The 19,461-nt window shown below is 40.5% G+C and overlaps 1 protein-coding gene across 1 annotated transcript in view; it reads left to right on the top strand.

Moving 5' to 3' along the window:
• SLC9A4 (solute carrier family 9 member A4) overlaps positions 1–19,461 on the top strand; it is a 36,734-nt gene that overhangs the window by 2,242 nt on the left and 15,031 nt on the right. Inside the window, exons 2-7 of the mRNA XM_061988485.1 lie at positions 1,072–1,535; positions 6,906–7,165; positions 10,540–10,757; positions 12,712–12,914; positions 14,081–14,167; positions 15,572–15,642. Of these exons, the coding sequence (XP_061844469.1) occupies positions 1,072–1,535; positions 6,906–7,165; positions 10,540–10,757; positions 12,712–12,914; positions 14,081–14,167; positions 15,572–15,642 (1,303 nt within the window). The remainder of the gene's footprint in view (positions 1–1,071; positions 1,536–6,905; positions 7,166–10,539; positions 10,758–12,711; positions 12,915–14,080; positions 14,168–15,571; positions 15,643–19,461) is intronic.

The raw sequence follows: 19,461 nt of genomic DNA, 5'->3' as shown, positions 1-19,461 counted from the left end.
TGACTGTCCGTACCACACCAGCGTTGATGTGCTCCTTCTCAGCTCTGGCCCGTGTTGACAAGCCTTCTCCCAGGCAATGTCTAGACAGACTGTAGGCCAAGTTTTGTTCCCACAGACAGTTTGCATGTGACTACTTCTTGATGGGGTAAGGATGAGAACTGGATGATATGGATGTAAGCTCAACCTTTTTGCTTGGAAAAGGTTTTGTTCTGCTTAATTTCCTAGTGTAGACAGCCTTTATTCTAGTGAGGGGAAGAAAAATAATCCCTTAGGATATGTTATTTTTTCAGATATTTGATGGCTGCTGGTAGTTCTTTCATCTCTGCTGAACTCCCTGATTTGGTGTCATTAAATGAACTCACAAGGTATTTTATGAAATGTTGCTTATTTATGTTGGAGCAGGAACTTTTCCCACAACAGAAAGGTTAATCAACTTAGACAAAGCCTTATGTTTCTGTGGCTTGATTCCTGCTGTTTTGGAAGTTTTGTTATCTGTGAGTGCTCACTTCCTCTGTCTGTATATCATCTGGAGAGAGCTGAACAGACTGTGGCAGCTGAGATTCTTGCTCGCTTGGGCTTCTCCAGGTTCCCGATCAGCCCAAATCCATCAGGAGTGATGCACCCAGAGAGTGTCCTTAGCACTGAGGAAAGCTGTCTTCAAAGGTGCAGCCAAGGTTAGGGATCAATTTGAGATGGAGTGACAGTCTGTGCTTCAGAGATTTGGCAGTAGCGGTTGGGCAGCAAGGATTCTTGAAGAGTATTTTCTTTCCAAATTGTGGAATATGTTTTCAGAAAGGTTTCTGCATTCCTAGAAAGGGAGTTTAATCTCAGATAGGCTTGTTCAGAAATTGAGAGTTGGGTAGCAGAAAGAAGTTCATTGCCAAACCATTCCCTTGCTTCAGTGATACAGGTCTGGGAATGTTTCATTTCAAAGGGAACAGTACTGCCTGGTTTTACATTCATAGTGCTAAGACCAGAACCTGGCTATCTGAAGACAAAGTATTCATAGGCAGGCAAGATATCTGTCTGACATCAGGTCAACTTAAATAATACCCTAATGTTTTATTGAAGGTTTCCGCCTGTATCATCGACTACCGAGACTCATGCCTGAAAGCTGCATCCTGATTGCCATTGGAGTACTTGTAGGAGCAATCATCTTTGCATCTCATCACAAATCTCCACCGGTGATGAACACAAGTATTTACTTCTTGTATCTCCTTCCACCCATTGTCCTGGAGCAGGGTTATTTCATGCCAACTCGCCCATTTTTTGAAAACTTTGGATCCATCCTGTGGTGGTCTGTGTTGGGAGCTCTGCTAAACTCGTTTGGGATTGGCCTCTCTCTCTACGCAGTCTGCCAAATTGAAGCCTTTGGCCTGACTGACCTGGACTTGCTGCAGAACCTGCTCTTTGGCAGCATGATTTCAGCTGTGGATCCTGTAGCAGCCCTGGTAGTTTTTGAAGAAGCATCTGTTAATGAACAGCTTTACATGATGATCTTCGGAGAGTCATTGCTAAATGATGGTATAACTGTGGTGAGCTTCTTTCCAATTCTTGTCTTCCCCTCTTTGGGTACTTGTGACTTGGATGGTTATTTGGTACAGGATAAGAGTAGCTCTAAGGAGATCCTAGATATGTTATTTATTTATAGATACTCCACTACATTACACACAAGTAATTTTAGTGTATGTAAAAATTACATACTAGTCATACTCTTTAAAATTGTGTTGGTTTAGAGCTGCTGGAAAAGAGAGACATACACACACATTAGACATCACATCTTTCTCTTGCATTTACTGATATGAAAGGACAAGCTACAGCTGATTTTGCTGTAAGAACTAGGAACGTTCTTGATATTTTGCAAGCAAATAAAATGCAGATTGTACTCCCTAAAGACTGAAGGCCACACTTCTTCTTCCAGCCTCTTCTAGGAAGTTGCCCAGAGACCTTATATAGGAATTCCAAAATCCACTTTGCATAATTCTGTTTCTATCAGTAAAAAAAAGACATCTGACAGATGTTCACCTTTCTTGTCTGTCTTACCTCATCCAGAAACAGTGAATCATAAGTTCATACTTCCAGAAGCCAATAATTCTGGAATAATAGATATTTTGTTTGTTGTTGTTTGTTTCTTTAAGTAGGAAAGAGATAACTTCTTTTGCTGGTATCTTTGGCCTTTTCTCATTAGTTCTACTAAAACTCGGAGCAACCTGAAATTCTATCTGTAAACCACAATTCACAAAAGCACTTAGAACACACGTGTTTTTCAAGGAAGACATTTCAAGCAGGAAATTCATTGCTCAGAAACTGACAGGACTGCTCATGTGCTGCAAGTTAACTGCAGGTTAAGAAGTTTTGCTAGATAAGATCTTTACAGAATTTAAATCACAGGAATCTAAGACACATAAAAGCTATCCAGATACTATTATAAATGAGGAACAGCACAACTTGGACTTGTAAAATTTGTACAAAGTTCATTGCTGAAAGGCTTAGTGGAAGAAGTGCAGTTTATGAGTAATGTGAAAAGGTGATGAAGTAACTTCTTGTGATGAAGTAACTCCTTGTAGTCACTGTCTATTGATCATAAATCATTCTGCTTGCTGAATCAGAGATGTAGAGATGATGTAGTACTAAATGTCACTTAACTTTACACATAAACTGCTTCTATGTTAGAGTTAGAAAAAAAAAATCTTCTGCTTTCTTTTTATTCCCTTCAAGTGCAGACTTCAGAAGGTAATAGCTTTTCCTCATTCTTAAAGAGCTTGTTTCATCCTTCTTTTGACTCTCTCTCTACCTTACCTTCCCTTTGTCCCAGCTGTTATTTATGATGTGTGTGCAAGTCATGATGGTATTTACATAAGCTTTCAGTCAAGATCCTGTTAAGCATAAATGTGTAGTGACAGAAAGCCTTTAATACCAGTGGTGTTTAGACATTCCTCAACAGCACTGGTGTTTTAGCAAAAGAGATGAAAGACCTGTGCCTGGGAAGTGTTAGCCACACCACTGTGAGTTCCCTTTGCCCTGCGTGCCCTTGTCTTTGGGGCTTTTCTCACAGCAACTATGTTGCAATCAGTTTTTCAGTTCCTATGATTCTATGATCTTTGCATCACCCACCTCTCACCCATTTTCTGGGCATTTAAGTTTTCAAAATCTCTACCTGGCTTCACATTTGAGAAGCGTGAAGTATTCGTCACCTGGATGGAGCCCAATAGGTGGCTTTCTCCTCACTGATATATCATTTGCCTTTTTGAAGGCTTTAAAACTTTATCTCAGGTTTCTTATGTTACCATTTCCTCACTGTTTAACAGTTTCCTTTGAGCTAACTCTCTATTTTTAAAAAGATAATATCACCAAGAGACACTAAGCATACATATTTGTGATTGTTGAAATATAAATATCCCCTGGTTCTCTCTAATCTCTTTATCAGATTTAACATTTTTTCTCCAGCAGGAAAAACTGGTATGAATTCTACCGAACTTGTATATTACATTAGAGGCAATAATAGCTCCCTCTTCTATATTTAGGATTAAAAAAACCCCAAAATAGCAAACTGAGGAATTAGAATGATGATTTAGAAGTTATGCCTTTGACTTGTCATCTGGGACAAAAATGAATAATTTATACCTTTTACCTGTTTGTACCTTTTCTCATTCTGCTCAGTACTGCCATGTCCATGGATGTAAAAAGAAGGCTCCAGGTCCTGTTAACCACTTTTCACAGTTGTTTCTGAGTGAGCTGTTAGCATCACAGTAGCACAGACATCAACAGGACTGGTCCTATCATGTATCATATATTAGTGGAGTTTTGCAGCCCTGTTTGAGAAAGTGATGTTGGTAAAAGCAGTGCAGATTTCATTCAAAAATGAACACAGGTGTAGGACCTTGGTTTTGCTGCAAAGTGGTTTCTTTGGGCATCTGAAGCTCTGCTCCTGTATACACACAGACCCTTTCTGTCTCAACATGACCCAAGCACCTGTGTGCATCAGGAAAAGTAATATTTACCCTGGTTACTTTGTCTCTGAAGCTTGATTTTAGAAACACTGAGAACCCCTATACATTGTGCTATATTCTAAATGAAGTGGCAGTTACTATTTTCTCTAATCGCACCCTGTCTTCAGTAGCAGAGCAGATAGAGAAATCTACTGCATGAAATGTACTGCCCAAATAAAATAAATTTCTTTATTTGAGGGGATTTGAATTTGCCTTTCTGATGTTACTAAGGAAGTCTTTGACCACTGGGATGTATGAGTACTAGGGAGGAGGATGGAGACATTCTCCACTCCTGCTGTTAAAGTTTATTCTCTTTGTTCAGAGTAAAATTGAATTCATGCGGTCAGAAAGAGTTATGAGGGTGGAAAGAATGTATTACCAAGGGTGCCTGCATTGATAGTGAAGGCAATCACTTGAAAATCCTTTTTTCAAATGCTTCTGATGTGGATGGTATGTGCAATCTTTGTATCACATTGACAGCTGGAGCAGAGATCATAGAATCATAGAATCATTTGGGTTGAAGAAGACCTTTTAAATCATTGAGTCCAACCACTAACCTAACACTGCCAAGCCCACCCCTAAGGCATGTCCCTCAGCACCTCATCTATGTGTCTTTTAAATATCTCCAGGAATGAGGTCTCCACCACCAGTCCCCAGGGAGGTCCTCTGTGGGCAATGTCACACTCTCACTTCCTCTCTCTGGCTCTAACAGCTACTCGGTGGTACACCACTACACGGTAATGTCCTCTCCAAAAAACCCAGAGAGTGACATTCTCAGAGTTGTTAAATGAGGCCAACTATCAGTCCATTCTTTCTTTTTGAGTGAACAAAGCCAAATCAGGCTTTTCTACCACATATATAATTATAGTATTCTGTTTACTGGTATAAACACTGCAATATAACTTGGCTGAACAGCAGTTACAGGGAACCTTACTTGTATGACCAAGTACAGGATGTTGTACTGAACAACTTACCCTCACAAAATATGTTACAAAAAAAACATGAGGTTATATAATGTTTTTGTCACTTCCATTTTAGTGCTAATCAAGTTATTTCATACATACACTAGGAACTAGAAACAGAGAGAAAAAGCTATGAAGTAATTTGCTGAAGATAATTCTCTTTATTTGTAAGTCAACATAGATTCCTGCCTTGGTATTATTTACAAAGAGTCACAAGTCTTAGGAAGAAGTTGAAGAAGTTGAAGTCTGCAAGAAAAGGGAAACAGGCAGAAAACAGGCTTTGTAATCAAAAGCTGTATGTATCTTTTCCTTATCTGCCACTGAAGAGCCTTATTTCATACACAGTCATCGGGAAAAAACAGCTCTGGGTATTTTTCACACAAAACATTTTGTTGTGCTTTGTCCTCCAGAAATATTAGCAACAAGCCTCCTGGAGAGCAGGCTCTGTGGCAGCTCAAGGTCATATATTCCCAATAACAGTTTAAGATTAGATAGTACCTGGGGAATAATTATTATCCTAATAAGCTTGACTCTTCTACCTGCAAATATCAGCTTTAATCTTCTTAATAACCTTCTGGAATTAGCTATATGAAGAAGAAAGACCAAAGAAAACCAGGTAAGGCAAGTGATTTTGGTCTGATTTTTGGTTTCTAACTAATCCTTTGGTGCAGCAATTTGGAGTGTTGGTATTGTTAAATGTTCCCCAAATTCTCCTAAAAATGGAAAGGTGACTTTCCTATGTTACACATTTTCTCTAAACAGATCTAATAGGATTAAAGTTAACTGACTGTCAGCAGTCTCTAAGACCTGTTTATTACTACACCACTCACTACTGTGGAAACTCTATTAGTGTCTAAAAGATGAATGAAATTCAAATATACTGAAGATTTTTTCATAACAAATTTCTACAGAAAAGAAACTGTTGTTAATAGAAGTATGGTAAACTTACCTGCTGTAAACTAAATTAAATTATCCTTACAGAACAAATGATATAACATAACAAATTCAATTCTTCTTCTAATTTGACATAGATTTGTTTTTATTTTTATCATTTCAAGCTTTCCAGTCAAAATATATGTGTGAAAGGTCTTTAGGCTGTTTAGGGTGCCACAGCATTTAGTTCCCACTTTGAGACTGACACAGAGTTCCTGGGAAGGAGGTTACATGGCATCAAACCCAAAGCATGTGAGGATAGAGAGGCTATATTTATCTAGCTAGAGGTAATATGAAACTGAGGCTCCCTTTTTCTTCCCTTCCCTTCCCTTCCCTTCCCTTCCCTTCCCTTCCCTTCCCTTCCCTTCCCTTCCCTTCCCTTCCCTTCCCTTCCCTTCCCTTCCCTTCCCTCTCACTTCTTCCTTTCCCATTTCCACTGATGCTTCATGATTTTATGTGTCAAGTACTATTAAAATCATGTAACATTCCAGAGTCCAGACAGTAAAGTATATCTAGTCTACTGATGATGTAGACAACCTAAATGGGACTTAAATAAAAAGTGTGGTTCTGAGTCGCTTGCTCTGCACCACTCTGAGTCAGGAAGAGAACATGGAAGGTAAAGCCTGGGGCTGGTAAGGTACCCCGGACTTTCAACAGCTACAACGAAGAGCAATAATTCAGTTTACCTTCAAGAAATAAAAAAGCATGAATATTTTTCAGTTACTTTAGCTTCATTTGATCCCCTAGAGTTTTACTGTTATTATATAACCATCTACCCTTCTTTTTTGTTTGTTTTTTGTTTGTTTGGATTTTTTTTTTTCCTACTTCTCAGGGCACTTAACAAACCCTAACTCTGGAACTTGTTAAGAGACAACTGAGATTTCAACTGTTAATTTCTGAACTGTCTAAAGCAACTTCAGGCATATCTATAGATATATATGCCCTCCTCCTCCCCTGAAATGAGCAAGCTGACTAGATTCAGAAAGACACCTGACTCCTGTCTCCTTATTTTCACATGTAGGTTTTGTACAACATCTTCATCGCTTTCACCCAGATGAAGAAGTACGAAGAAATTGAGTCCATCGATATCTTTGCTGGCTTTGCTCGCTTTTTTGTGGTGGGACTGGGTGGCATGTTGTTTGGCATCGTCTTTGGATTTGTTTCAGCTCTCATGACCAGATTCACCCGCAACATTTCCGCTATTGAACCCCTGCTGGTCTTCATGTTTAGCTACTTATCATATTTATCTGCTGAAACCCTTTACATCTCAGGCATTTTGGCGTGAGTATCTCTTAATAACTTTTGGATGCTGTCTCTGAATTGGCATTGTTTTGAGGAGTTGTTTTGCATGAGGTTGTTACCTTACAGGCACTATCAGTCTCTGGTCTAGAGATCTGGAGTGAATGGCTTCTAAGTGATCTGTAAAATGCAGTGGTAACTAGGAAGAGTAAACCCACAGTTGTTGTGGACATAGGTGTACTACTGAGGAGTGCATATCTGCTTTGAAAGTTTTAGAGATATTTGCCCATTGGAAAAAATACTGCAAGCTGTGGATAAAATGACTAGCTCTGCCATCATCTGACTGCTACCTCTGGTAAGATGAGTAGAATGAGAGAACGACTTGATAAGGGATCAGTGTATCTCTATATCTAAGCAGCATCACCATCAGATTACAACAGAGATGTGTATGGAAAACACAGTAAACTACATCTGAGTTCTTGTTTTTGTATGTTGTACAGAGTTGAAGCATTCTTCACGGAAAGGGTTGTGAAACAATGCAACAGATTGCCCAGGGGATGTTGGCAGAGTCACCATCCCTGGAGATATTTAAAAGATGAGGTGCTGAGGGACATGGTTTAGTGATGGGCTTGGCAGTGTGAGGTTAGTGGTTGAACTCAATGATCTTAAAGATCTTTTCGAACCAAAACAGTTCTATGATTCTATACAGCTTTGAACATCAGCTCTAAAACAGTTCCTTGGAAATACATTTGAATAGCATCACTGGAACTAAAATTGGGCAAAACCAGACAATCGGGAACACCACGTACATATGCATACATATACTTATATGTAAGGATATTGCTGATCATATTTATGTATGATCAGAATAGGTTGATACTGTTGTGACGCTGGGGACTGCTTCCTGAAAGTGCTATGATGGCATGGGTGTTCACTACACAGAGAAAGATTGTAGCTCTATTGACCACAGTAAGTGCAGAGAGGGTGAGTATTGTGGGAAGAAAAAAACATGGCATCAGGAATCAGAAGAGAAAAGAAGGAATAGGGCTGAAAGTAAGAGACTTCATGAGAAAACTGCTAGAAGGTGAACTTCAAAGACACAACAGTAAGCCCCTCAGTAGGGTGAAGTGTAGAGAAATTGTAACCTAATGGTGGTAAATGCTCCAGTTAGTGCTGTTGGCTGCTGCAGGTTCTCTGCCCAGCTGGTAAGCAGCAGCAGCCTCGCAAGGTCTGTGTTGGCTCTGAGCTGGCATGTCAGGTCTTGTGGACCCTGGTCCTTCAGAAAGGAACTCCCTTTATTGAGGACAAACCAGTTTAAGCTAAACAAATACAAGCATGTGGCTGTTGATGTCTAGACAGGTGTATTTACTCACTTCCACTTATTTCATAGAATAGTTTGGGCTAGAAGGGACTTTTAAAGGTCATCTAGTCCAACCCTCTGCAGTGAGTAGGGATATATTCAGCTAGACCAGGTTACTCAGAGCCCTGTCTAGCCTGATCGTGTTTCCATGGATGAAGCATCTACCACCTCTCTGAACAACTTGTTCCAGTGCCTCACCACCCTCATAATGAAGAATTTCTTCCTCATATCTAATCTAACTCTCATCTCTTTCAGTTTAAAGCCATTACCCATTGTTCTACCCCTACATATCCATGTAAAGGGTCCCTCTGCATCTTTCCTGTAGTCTCCTTTAGGCACTGGAAGGCTCCTACAAGGTTCCCCCAGAGCCTGCTCTTCTCCAGGTTGAACAACTCCAATTTGTTGAGCTTCAGAGCAGAATTGACTTTGTAAAAACAACTTTGTCAGGATGGCCCTGGGAAGCAATATTTTGATATTCAACCATATTAAATAAATAGTTAGACAGGAGATACCTTTTTTATTTTTTTCTGAGCAATTAGACAAAGCAGATGAGTCTTGTACTATGTTTTGCATAACCAACACATTTGCTTAGATTGAAGTGACTGGTGACTTTAATTGAGCTGGGTTAGATCTACTATGTAGTGAGCATTAATATCATGTGGACCCTTTCCTACCTGCACTGCACAAAATACTGCTTCCCTGCCTATTCATTACACTGGACTACATAGCTCTTTATTTCTTTCACTTCTAATTTTCATTAGTGTGCTGAAAGAAAAGAGATAAAAGAATGTTAATGTAATTGGGATTTATCATTCTTACTGCTTCATTAAGGAAATTATTGCTTATTTTAGGAATGGGAACCTATTGTCACCTTTCTGAATTATTGAGGAATTCATTCATTTTTCACTTGGATCATGAAAGTCTATTATGCATGTGTCTCGGAAAGTCAACAGTATTAAATATTAATGCCTAATGGCCTTGCCTTAGAGTGTCCTTGGACCTGCAAAATGTCTCAGCTCCACCAGAATGCCCTTGAGATTTCTTCAGTGAAAATTAAATGAGCAGAAACTAGATGAACAGTTATTTAATGAACAGTCAGTGTTCTCTGAATTCACAAGTTTTGAAAAATATCATTACAAGAAGCCCCTAAAGACTAAAATAATATCAGTAGAAACTAGATAGATGATGGAATATGTTACTAGCATAGCATTCAGTCCATCTGTTAGTTATAGCTAAGGAAAAGGAAGGTAGGAAGAGGAAACCCCTTTCAGTAGGGCTGCTCAAAGACTACTGCTCAGTGTGATTGATAACCAGTGCCTGTGCTGGGTGGCTACTGATGCCTCTGAAGCAGGCTCTAGGCTGCATTAACAGCAAAGAGATGGGAAACATCCCTTTACTTCCTTAGGCACATTCTCCACACTCTGGGTGACTAAAATGGTGGAAGGACAACTCTAGTGTAATTGAATCTCCCCCTGCTGTAAAGCAAAGGGCTGCTGAGATTGGAGAGTCACCAAAGCTTGCCCTGACTCTGCTGAGCTTACCCTGCCTCTACTGAGTTTACCCTGGCTCTGCTGATCTGCCGGCCAGCTGACAGGGAGCTTTCAGGAACTTTGTCCCTGGCTATCACCATGTTCTCCCGCCACCACCTCAAAGGAGCTCACCAAGAGGCAGACTATATCCCTCTAACCAATCTATCTATAGGCTGGTACAAAACTGAATTGACATTTGTTCGAGACTCAAATATTTGGTGTTTGGTGGCTGTGTGTTAGGCATTCAGGATAAAAATGGACTTTGAACTGGAATATGATACTCTCACTTCCTTGTTGGGGAGGCTGACTGGTTTGCTTCCTTTTTCCCGTATACAAAGTGGATATGCAAAACTGAATGAAAATGCTCTTCTAATGAGATAGCTAATGTTACTGAAGAAGTAAAATGCTTCTTGATACTAGGAAGGTCAGAGGCTGGTAATGGAGGCTGCAGGTAATGAAAGCTGAGGTTGCTCTTAAATGAAAAGAAACAGGGTTATGGCTGATCTCTAATGTTTTACCTAATACAGGATGACAGCATGTGCAGTGACGATGAAAAAATATGTGGAGGAAAATGTTTCACAGAATTCCTATACCACAATAAAATATTTCATGAAGATGCTGAGCAGCGTCAGTGAGACCCTGATTTTCGTATTCATGGGAGTATCTACAGTGGGGAAAAATCATGAGTGGAACTGGACCTTCATTTGCTTCACTCTGCTCTTCTGCCTCATTTGGAGGCCACTGAGTAAGTCGACTTTTGGGGGCAACCCACTCTCCAACCCGGAGAGAAACCCCTTGGTGTAAAAGTATGTTAGAAAAGTCTGCTCAGGCTGGTATAACTGGTTTAATAATGATTTTACTAGAGCTTTTTTAGGCAAATGTACACATGGAGAAAGGGGGGGTAGGGGGGAATCCCTGGGGAAGATATATAGCAAGGGAGAGATTGTATTACTTTCTACAAGTACCCGATTACAGGAGAGAGAAAAGATGGAGCCAGTCACTTCTCAGAGGTGCATAGCAATAAGATAAGAGGCAACAGATACAAGCTGGAATGTGGGAAATTCTGATTGGATAGTAGGAACCCATTTCCAATATTGATTCAGTGATTCAGTATTGTAATAGTGGCCCAGTTTCTGAAAGGTATTCAAGACTTGATTGGAACTTTGAGGAACCTGATCTGATTAGCTTTGCTTTGAGTAGGGGCATGAACTAGAAGACCTCCAAAGGTCATTACAGTCTAGAGTACTCTGAGTCTAACATTTGGGAACAGTTAAGTGTTAGCATCAGACATCTGAAATTAATATACTAGATCTTAAACCTCTCAGGTGGCTTATCCTTCAGTCAAAAAGAACACCAGAGCAGGAAGAAGATGTTGGATTGACCCTCAAAGTTCATACATGTTCCAAGACTTTTGACTTTTAAGCCTGGAAGCCCTGGAGGAGGGCATTTAACCAGAGGATAATGAAGAAAAGGGAAACCTGTGAAGGTCTGAGTATGTGCATCTGAATAGTTCTATTCTATAGGGGTGACACAAGTACTCAGCAGTACTGTATGATTCTTGTGGGTGTACAGTAAGAAGGAAGTAAATAAATATTTTCTTGATAATCCTGGACCATACACTGCCTCTAAATTTTTAAAAGCTTAGTTCTGGAGTCAGTATTGGACTATCCTTCAAATTAAGACAGAAAACGTACTCTTCTGATAGAAAATCTGTTTTGCTGCTACATGTCCATCCTTCTCTCAAACACCAAGGGGAGTGCTAGAGCTTTCCAGAGGAAGGCCATAATATTTTCTGTGAAATGTGTTTGCTAAAATGATTACATCGTTTTCTCTGAAGCTTGAATAAAGTAAAGAAAATTGGCCCGAGGGTGACACCATACATATGCAGTTTCAGTCTGAGTAGCTGATGTCTAGCATAGTTATAAGAGGCTGAAAAAGGTCTTACATAAAGCAGTATCCATAAATCTACATTACAGGATTCTGTTACTGGGCTTACCTATAATAATCCACTGGGTTTTCAGTGAGAGCTGTGTAAAATAGCATGAGTAATTGTCAGTATTTTTCAGTTTTTACTTCCGTAATGTAACAGTATCCACACAAAGCATAGGATACATGTTTCCTATGGAAGATGAAGATAAAGAATAAATCAAACAAATCGTTAAATGTAGTCTATAAAGAAAAGCTGCAGTCTCTACACAGCCACAGGCTGATTAATTTTAAATTTTATTAAAAGCAAAATTAAATTTGAGAAGTAAACAGAGAATTAGTGATACAATAAACCAGAGGATTAAAAATTAAAATGCTATTACTCTTTGCCTTGCAATGACCCTGTCCACAGGACTTGTTGTTAAAGCAATGTTTAAACACTGCGCAGATACTATACAGAAAGCAGAAAACATTGCTCCAAAGCACTGCAAAGAAAAGTTGTGCAATATAAATATAGGAAGTTAATATTTCCACCTGATCTCACTTCTAAACTGAGTAACTGAATTTAAATCCTGAAGCAGTTAGGAGCCATGGTCTTTTCTAGGAGACCATTTCACACAAAACAGATTTAGCATTTGGTCAAAGAGAAGCAACAAGAACCCAAGATTGGAAAGTCTGTCAACAGCTGCCTGTCTCAAGTTGCTATTTTGATTTAAATATTTTCCTTTTCTCCTTGCTTAATAATAGTTGTGGGGTTTCTCTTCCCTTCCTAGGTGTATTTGCTCTCTTCTACATCACTAACAAGTTCCGAACATATCCGTTCACCTTTAAAGACCAACTAATTATTTCCTACAGTGGCCTTCGAGGCGCCAGCAGCTTCTCTCTTGCATTCTTGCTTCCAGTGAATCTCTTCCCAAGAAAAAACTTGTTCATTACTGCTACTATTGTAGTTATATATTTCACTGTGTTCATACAAGTAAGTGTATTTCTTAATGGATTGCTTTCATGTAATGGAGGTGACTGAAAACTTTGTAGTGCAGATTGCATCAAATTAACACTTAAACTAAGACAAGCTATGGTATTTAATGTCCAGATTTGGCACTGCACTGTGAAATTGTCCTTTCAGGGCTTTTAATGTAATATTAAAATTTTCTTTTCAGTATTTAAAAACTGTATTGAAAACCTATGTCTTCTAAAACATTCAAGGAGACAGATATTTGTGTCCAAAATCTCTTCTGTTTGCTCCATGTGTGCTTCTTAATCCTTACAAAATAAGAAGCACTTTAACTTCACAGAATCATCCTCTGCTAAGGGTACATTTCAAACTGAACAGAAAATATTCTCTCTGGTTTATGAAGGATTTTGATTTTTTTTACTTTTATCTTCATTCATTTTAGGGACCAAATCCTTTGTAAAGAATATTAAAGAGAAATAAAATGAGAAATTCAGATTTGTGAGAATAAGTGTCTAGTACTACTTCAGATGTTCGGGTTGTTCTACTTGGCCTGAACTGCTGTACATGGAAGCTGTATCTTCTAGTGGTCTTGCACTCCATGGTCTGTATTTTCCTGTACAAATATCTCTGATACTCTAGGATGCTAACTTGTGAACTTAGATCATGGTCTGTATTTTCCTGTACAAATATCTCTGATACTCTAGGATGCTAACTTGTGAACTTAGATTCCACCAGAATGTTTGAGAAAAAAACCTGGGGTTTATTTCCCCTTTTAAAATGCTATTGTGTAGTAGTGCAGTGAAGAGTTTGGAATACTTGAAAATAGTTTTGAAGGGTAAAAAAAACCCTGTGATATTTAATTCTGAAGATGTCGAAGTAACAGGTTTCAAGATTGTAAGAATCTCACGCAGATGTTTTCTTTCAAATGAGTACTGTTTTGAAGGTTGGCAATGAGTCAGTTACTTTCCATAATTAAAATATGTTGGAAAATACAGTCTTAAAAAAACCCTCAACCTGGTGAATATTTTAAAGTTTTTGAGTTTTAATCTTCTCTATAGCTCTCCATACAAAATAACAGATCATTCCTGTGTCTAAGACAGGGTTTTCCTAATCGATTAAAACTAAATCCTTTCTTTCTGCTTTTTCTGAAAGATGATTAACATTTCAATTAATTGTTCCAAACACAGGGAATCACAATTGGACCATTGGTCAGGTATCTAGATGTTAAAAAGACCAACAAAAAGGAGTCCATAAATGAAGAAATTCATGTCCGAGTAAGTATTTATTTTTTGTCAGTAGCTAGCATCCTAAAACCAGGGAGAGTAAGGGTGTTCCGAAAGAGCTGCACAGAAGGAGGCGTTTGCTAGCAGTGCTATTCAATGGATTTTGACACTGAATATTTTTAACAGTTTTGGAGGAAATCCTGGACAGAATTTTTTAAAATATATCTAGGTGGACCTGCTTCTGCAGGGGAATTGAACTAGATGATATCTAAAGGTCCCTTCCAACCCCTAACATCCTATGATTCTATGATATCACTTACATTCATAGTGACTGTCATATCATAATATTGTACCATAACTCTCATGGTGTGGTAGGGCCTGTACTTCATGATGCTTGTGATCATGGGAGGACAGAAGCATAAAAACAGAGTTTACAAAATGCAGTCCTCATCTTCCCCAGCTAGATTTGTCAGATGGCAACCCTTGTTGCCATCTTTTGACTGCTTGCAGACAAACTGACACCTTAAAAATCCTTAATGAAGTGTTATTGAAATTAAATTAGTTGAACCAGTAGTCTGTAAATTTAAAGTTATTTTGAGTAATAATCTTCTTCCCTCTCAAACACTTGGTTTAGTTCTCAAATTATCATTACATAAAATAGAAAGTTACTGAAATTGACTTAACACTATACAGAACATGCATACATGCTCTCATTTTCACAATAGGGACTGTATTTGAAATGAACATGTGCATTAAAATTAAGAACCTGCAGAAACAAAATTAGCAAAATTAGAGTGTCACAACTGATTTGAAGTTAACTTAATTCTTACTGTTCCTAACCTTTGTACTTAACCTCGAAATAAGTTTATATTTAAAAGCATCCCTTGAACCAATATTTCTCTGTCTGTTTCTAAATGCTGGAAACACACGAAATATGACTGAAAACTTATAGTAGTGGTGAACTTAGCACTCTCATGACAATTTCAGAAATCCTCAGAGATCTTATCGGTTAAAACAATAGTTAAGGTGTGGGGTACCTGGTCCTGTGCCCTTCTCAGGGAAGTCACTCAGGCAGAAGGGAAACTTGCTTGATAGAACAAAGAAATTTTTTTTTTGTCTCAGTAGGCAAAGAGGAACAGACAATATGGATACCCAGTATCATCTTCCATTGGACACAGTCCTTTACTTAAGCCTATATGTTGCTGAGTGAAAGTGAGATGATAGCAGACTGTTGGTCTTGTTGACTCCATCAAAATATTACCACTGCAGCCAAGCACAGGAACTGCTGCAGTGGAATATTTGCCTTGTTTTGAGAGAAATGTAGATGCTTTCAGAATCAACTCATACCTCCCAATTAAAAAAAAAATCTCAAAATCCTGTCAACAATTGTGTGTTTGCGATAATATTATTTTCACCAAATGGCCACTTAATTTTTTTCCACGTTTGTTTCTCTAGCTGATGGATCACTTGAAGGCTGGTATTGAAGACATATGTGGACATTGGAGTCATTATCAGCTGAGAGATAAGTAAGTATCTCTTATTGCAGCCTACTATAATAAAAGAACCTATAATGTAAAATACAATAGGTAAATACAATAAGAAATCAATCTTGTGACCCATAAGCTAAAATAGCATGAAATTATCTCGGATATGTGCAATATCTCTTTTTAAAAAATGAACTCCTGAGTAACTGTTATCTCTTGGGACTGCAATACTCATATATTGCCCGCTAAATTGCTTCTGCACAAACAAGCAGAAAATAAGCTTTCTGAAAGAAAAGCATAGCATATGAACTCATGCTGCAGGCATCAGCCTGTGCTCATAGCTTTGGCACAAATTTTAGATCCATGGCAGTGGTCCTTTAGATTTGGACTTAGAACAGAAGCTATGTTAGGTGTCAGTGCTTCACTGAATTTTTCTGTAAGTCTCCACAGCAAATATGATGCCTCGTTGGTGAGTACCAGTTCAGCAACAGTCATCTGTTCTTAACAGGTTTTTGTATTCAGTGATAATTAAAATAAGACTACTAAAAGTAATAGTTGAATTTAAACATCCTGTAACATAAACAGACACTTTCAACATGGTCTTCACTTAGAAATGCAGAACCTGCATTGTGTCTTCTATAAGCAGGATGAGGTCGTTTTGTGAAGCTTTGTGGCCCTTCTAGACAATGGCCAGAAGAGACGGACCTACCATTCTGAGCTGTCATTCTCTTTACCTTTTCCCTAAGGGAGCCCTGTAATCATGTTGGCCATCACTACAGCATGTGAAGTTCCTCCCTTACAATAAACATTGCATTATGATGCCATAGGTTAAAACTTATCTGTTAGGCTATGCCCAGACTTCTGTGCTGGAGCCCTCTGTCTTACCTCTCAGCACTGCACCCCAGTAATCCACCTGAGAGTCTGTATGTGGAAACACCTCCCTGTGGAAATTAGGGATTAAGAGTGGGAAGAAAGCAACTGGTTTGCACCCAGTTCCTGTGGCAACAAACAATAACAATGTATCTAGGGATACATCTTTAGAGAGTCAAGAGAGGTGTGCTGCCTGCCTGGAGCCAAGATCAGGAATGTGGCCGAGAGAGCGCCATGGCTTGTCAGGGATGCAGGCTCCTACCCCTTACTTGTGTTCCATGTAGGTATGAATGATGTCATGAGGCATGACATCTCCAGGATCCAGATGGATTTTAAATCCTTGGGGGAGCAGGTAAAAGGCAGAGGGGCTCAAGTTATTTTCTCCTCTATCCTGTTCACTAGAGATAAAGGAGGAGATTGCAATGGAAAAATCAGCCAAGTGAACTCCTGGCTGAGAGGCTGGTGCTGGCAGGAAGGCTTTGGGTACTTTGACAATGGATCCTTCCTTGGGAACTACAGTAGGCTTGATAGGACTGGATGGGATTCATCTCTCCCGTAAAGACACCGGATTATTTGGGAGTAGACTAGTAAATTTAATAAAGAGGTCTTTAAACTAAGGGACCTGGGGAGTAGCAAAACAAAAGCTGTCCCCTCTAGCTGGGAAACAGGGCAGGACAGGGAATGCAATGCTAAGTGCCCTTCATCTGCACACTGGGCTGACCACCCCGAGAAAGAGCCAAACCAGGGAGGAACCTCCTGCACCCACCCAGGGGAACCTGTGTGTTTGAACAAGCCCCTGCACTGCCTCTACACCAATGCACGCAGCCTGGGGAATAAGCAGGAGGAACTGGAGATGTGGGTACGGATGTGGGGCTACGACCTCATTGTGGTCACAGAGACGTGGTGGGACAGCTGCCATGACTGGAGCACAGCCATGGAGGGTTATGTATTGTTCAGGAAAGACAGACTGACAAGGTGTGGAGGTGGAGTTGTTCTCTATATAAGGGAGCAATTAATGTGTACTGACCTGTACCCGGATGGGGATGAGGAGCGGGTAGAGTGCTTGTGGGTGAAAATTAATGGCCAGGGCAAGGCAGGTGACATTGTTGTAGGAGTTTGCTACAGGCCACCTGATCAGGAGGAGGATGTGGATGAGGCCTTCTACAAACATCTGAGAGCTGCCTCACGATCACAGTCCCTGGTCCTCATGGGGGACTCCAACACCCTGATATTTGTTGGGATAGCCACACAGCCAAGCACATGCAGTCCAGGAGGTTCCTACAGGTTGTTAATGACAACTTCCTGTCTCAGATGATCGAGGAACCAACAAGGAGGGGTGTGCTGCTGGACCTGGTACTGGCAAATAAAGAGGGCCTGGTTGAGGATGTGAAGGTTGGAGGCAACCTCAGCTGCAGTGACCATGAGGTGGTAGAGTTGAAGATCCTGTGTGGAAGAGGCAGAACACAAAGCAGGACGGTGACCCTGGATTTCAGGCGAGCCGACTTTGGCCTCCTCAAAGATCTACTTGGACGGATCTCATGGGATATGATTCTAGAAGACAGAAGTGCCAATGAGAGCTGGCCAGTCTTCAAGCACCACTTCCTCCAAGCCCAGGATCAGTATGTCCCAATGCACAAGAAAGGAGGAAAAGGAGGTAGGAGGCCTCCATGGATGAGCAAGGATCTGCTGGGACAACTCAGGCAGAAAGCAGCCACCTATGAGAGGTGGAAACAGGGGCTAGCTTCTTGGGAAGAGTATAGGAACATTGCCAGGGCATGCAGGGGTGCAACTAGGAAGGCTAGAGCCCTTCCAGAATTAAATTTAGCCAGGGATGTTAAGGACAGTAATAAGGCATTTTTCAAGTACATCAGCAGCAGAAGGATGGCGAGGGGGAATGTGGGCCCGCTGCTAAATGCTGAGGATGCCCTGGTGTCTGAGGATGCAGAGGAGGCTGAAGTACTGAATTTTTTTTTTTAAAGACTGAATTCTTTGCTTCAGTCTTTACAGCCAAGGCCGACACTCGGGAAGCCCAGTCCGGCAAGGATAACAGGATGGCCAGGACAGCAGAGGAGTTGCCCTGGGTGGAAGAACAAGAGATTAAAGACTTGTTGGCTAAGCTTAAGGCTCATAAGTCAATGGGTCCTGATGGGATGCATCCTAGAGTGCTGAGAGAGCTGGATGATGTGATTGCTAAGCCTCTCTCCATCATTTTTGAAAAATGATGGAGGACAGGTGAGGTGCCCGAGGACTGGAGAAAGGCCAATGTCACGTCAGTCTTCAAAAAGGATAAGAAGGACAACCCAGGAAACTACAGGCTGGTCAGCCTCACCTCCCTCCCTGGAAAAGTAATGGAACAACTTATCCTGAATGTTACCACTGAACATCTGAAGGATAAGATGTTTATCAGGAGGAGTCAACATGGCTTCACCAAGGGGAAATCCTGTTTGACCAACCTGATAGCCTTCTATGAGTGCATAACCAGCTGGCTAGATGAAGGGAGAGCAGCGGATGTCATCTACCTTGACTTCAGTAAGGCTTTTGACACTGTCTCCCATAACATCCTCATCAGAAAGCTCAAGCAGTGTGGATTGGATGAGTGGACAGTGAGGTGGATGGAGAGCTGGCTGAATGACAGAGCCCAGAGGGTGCTGATCAATGGCACAGAATTGAGTTGGAGGCCTGTGGCCAGTGGAGTTCCACAGGGATCAGTTCTGGGGCCAGTCTTGTTCAACATCTTCATCAACGACCTGGATGAGGGGACAGAGTGTACCCTCAGCAAGTTGGCTGATGACACCAAACTGGGAGGACTGGCTGATTCCCGAGAAGGCTGTGCTGCCATTCAGCGGGATCTTGACCGGCTTGAGAGTTGGGCAGAGAGGAACCTCATGAGGTTCAACAAGGACAAGCGCAGAGTCCTGCATCTGGGAAGGAACAACCCCACACACCAGTACAGACCGGGAGTTAAACTACTGGAGAGCAGCTCTGCAGAGA

The sequence above is a fragment of the Colius striatus genome, chromosome 1, assembly GCF_028858725.1.
Source record: "Colius striatus isolate bColStr4 chromosome 1, bColStr4.1.hap1, whole genome shotgun sequence".
Lineage (NCBI taxonomy): Eukaryota > Metazoa > Chordata > Aves > Coliiformes > Coliidae > Colius > Colius striatus.
The sequence above is the reverse complement of the archived record's forward strand: the minus strand, read 5'-3'. Positions and strand labels throughout refer to the sequence as shown.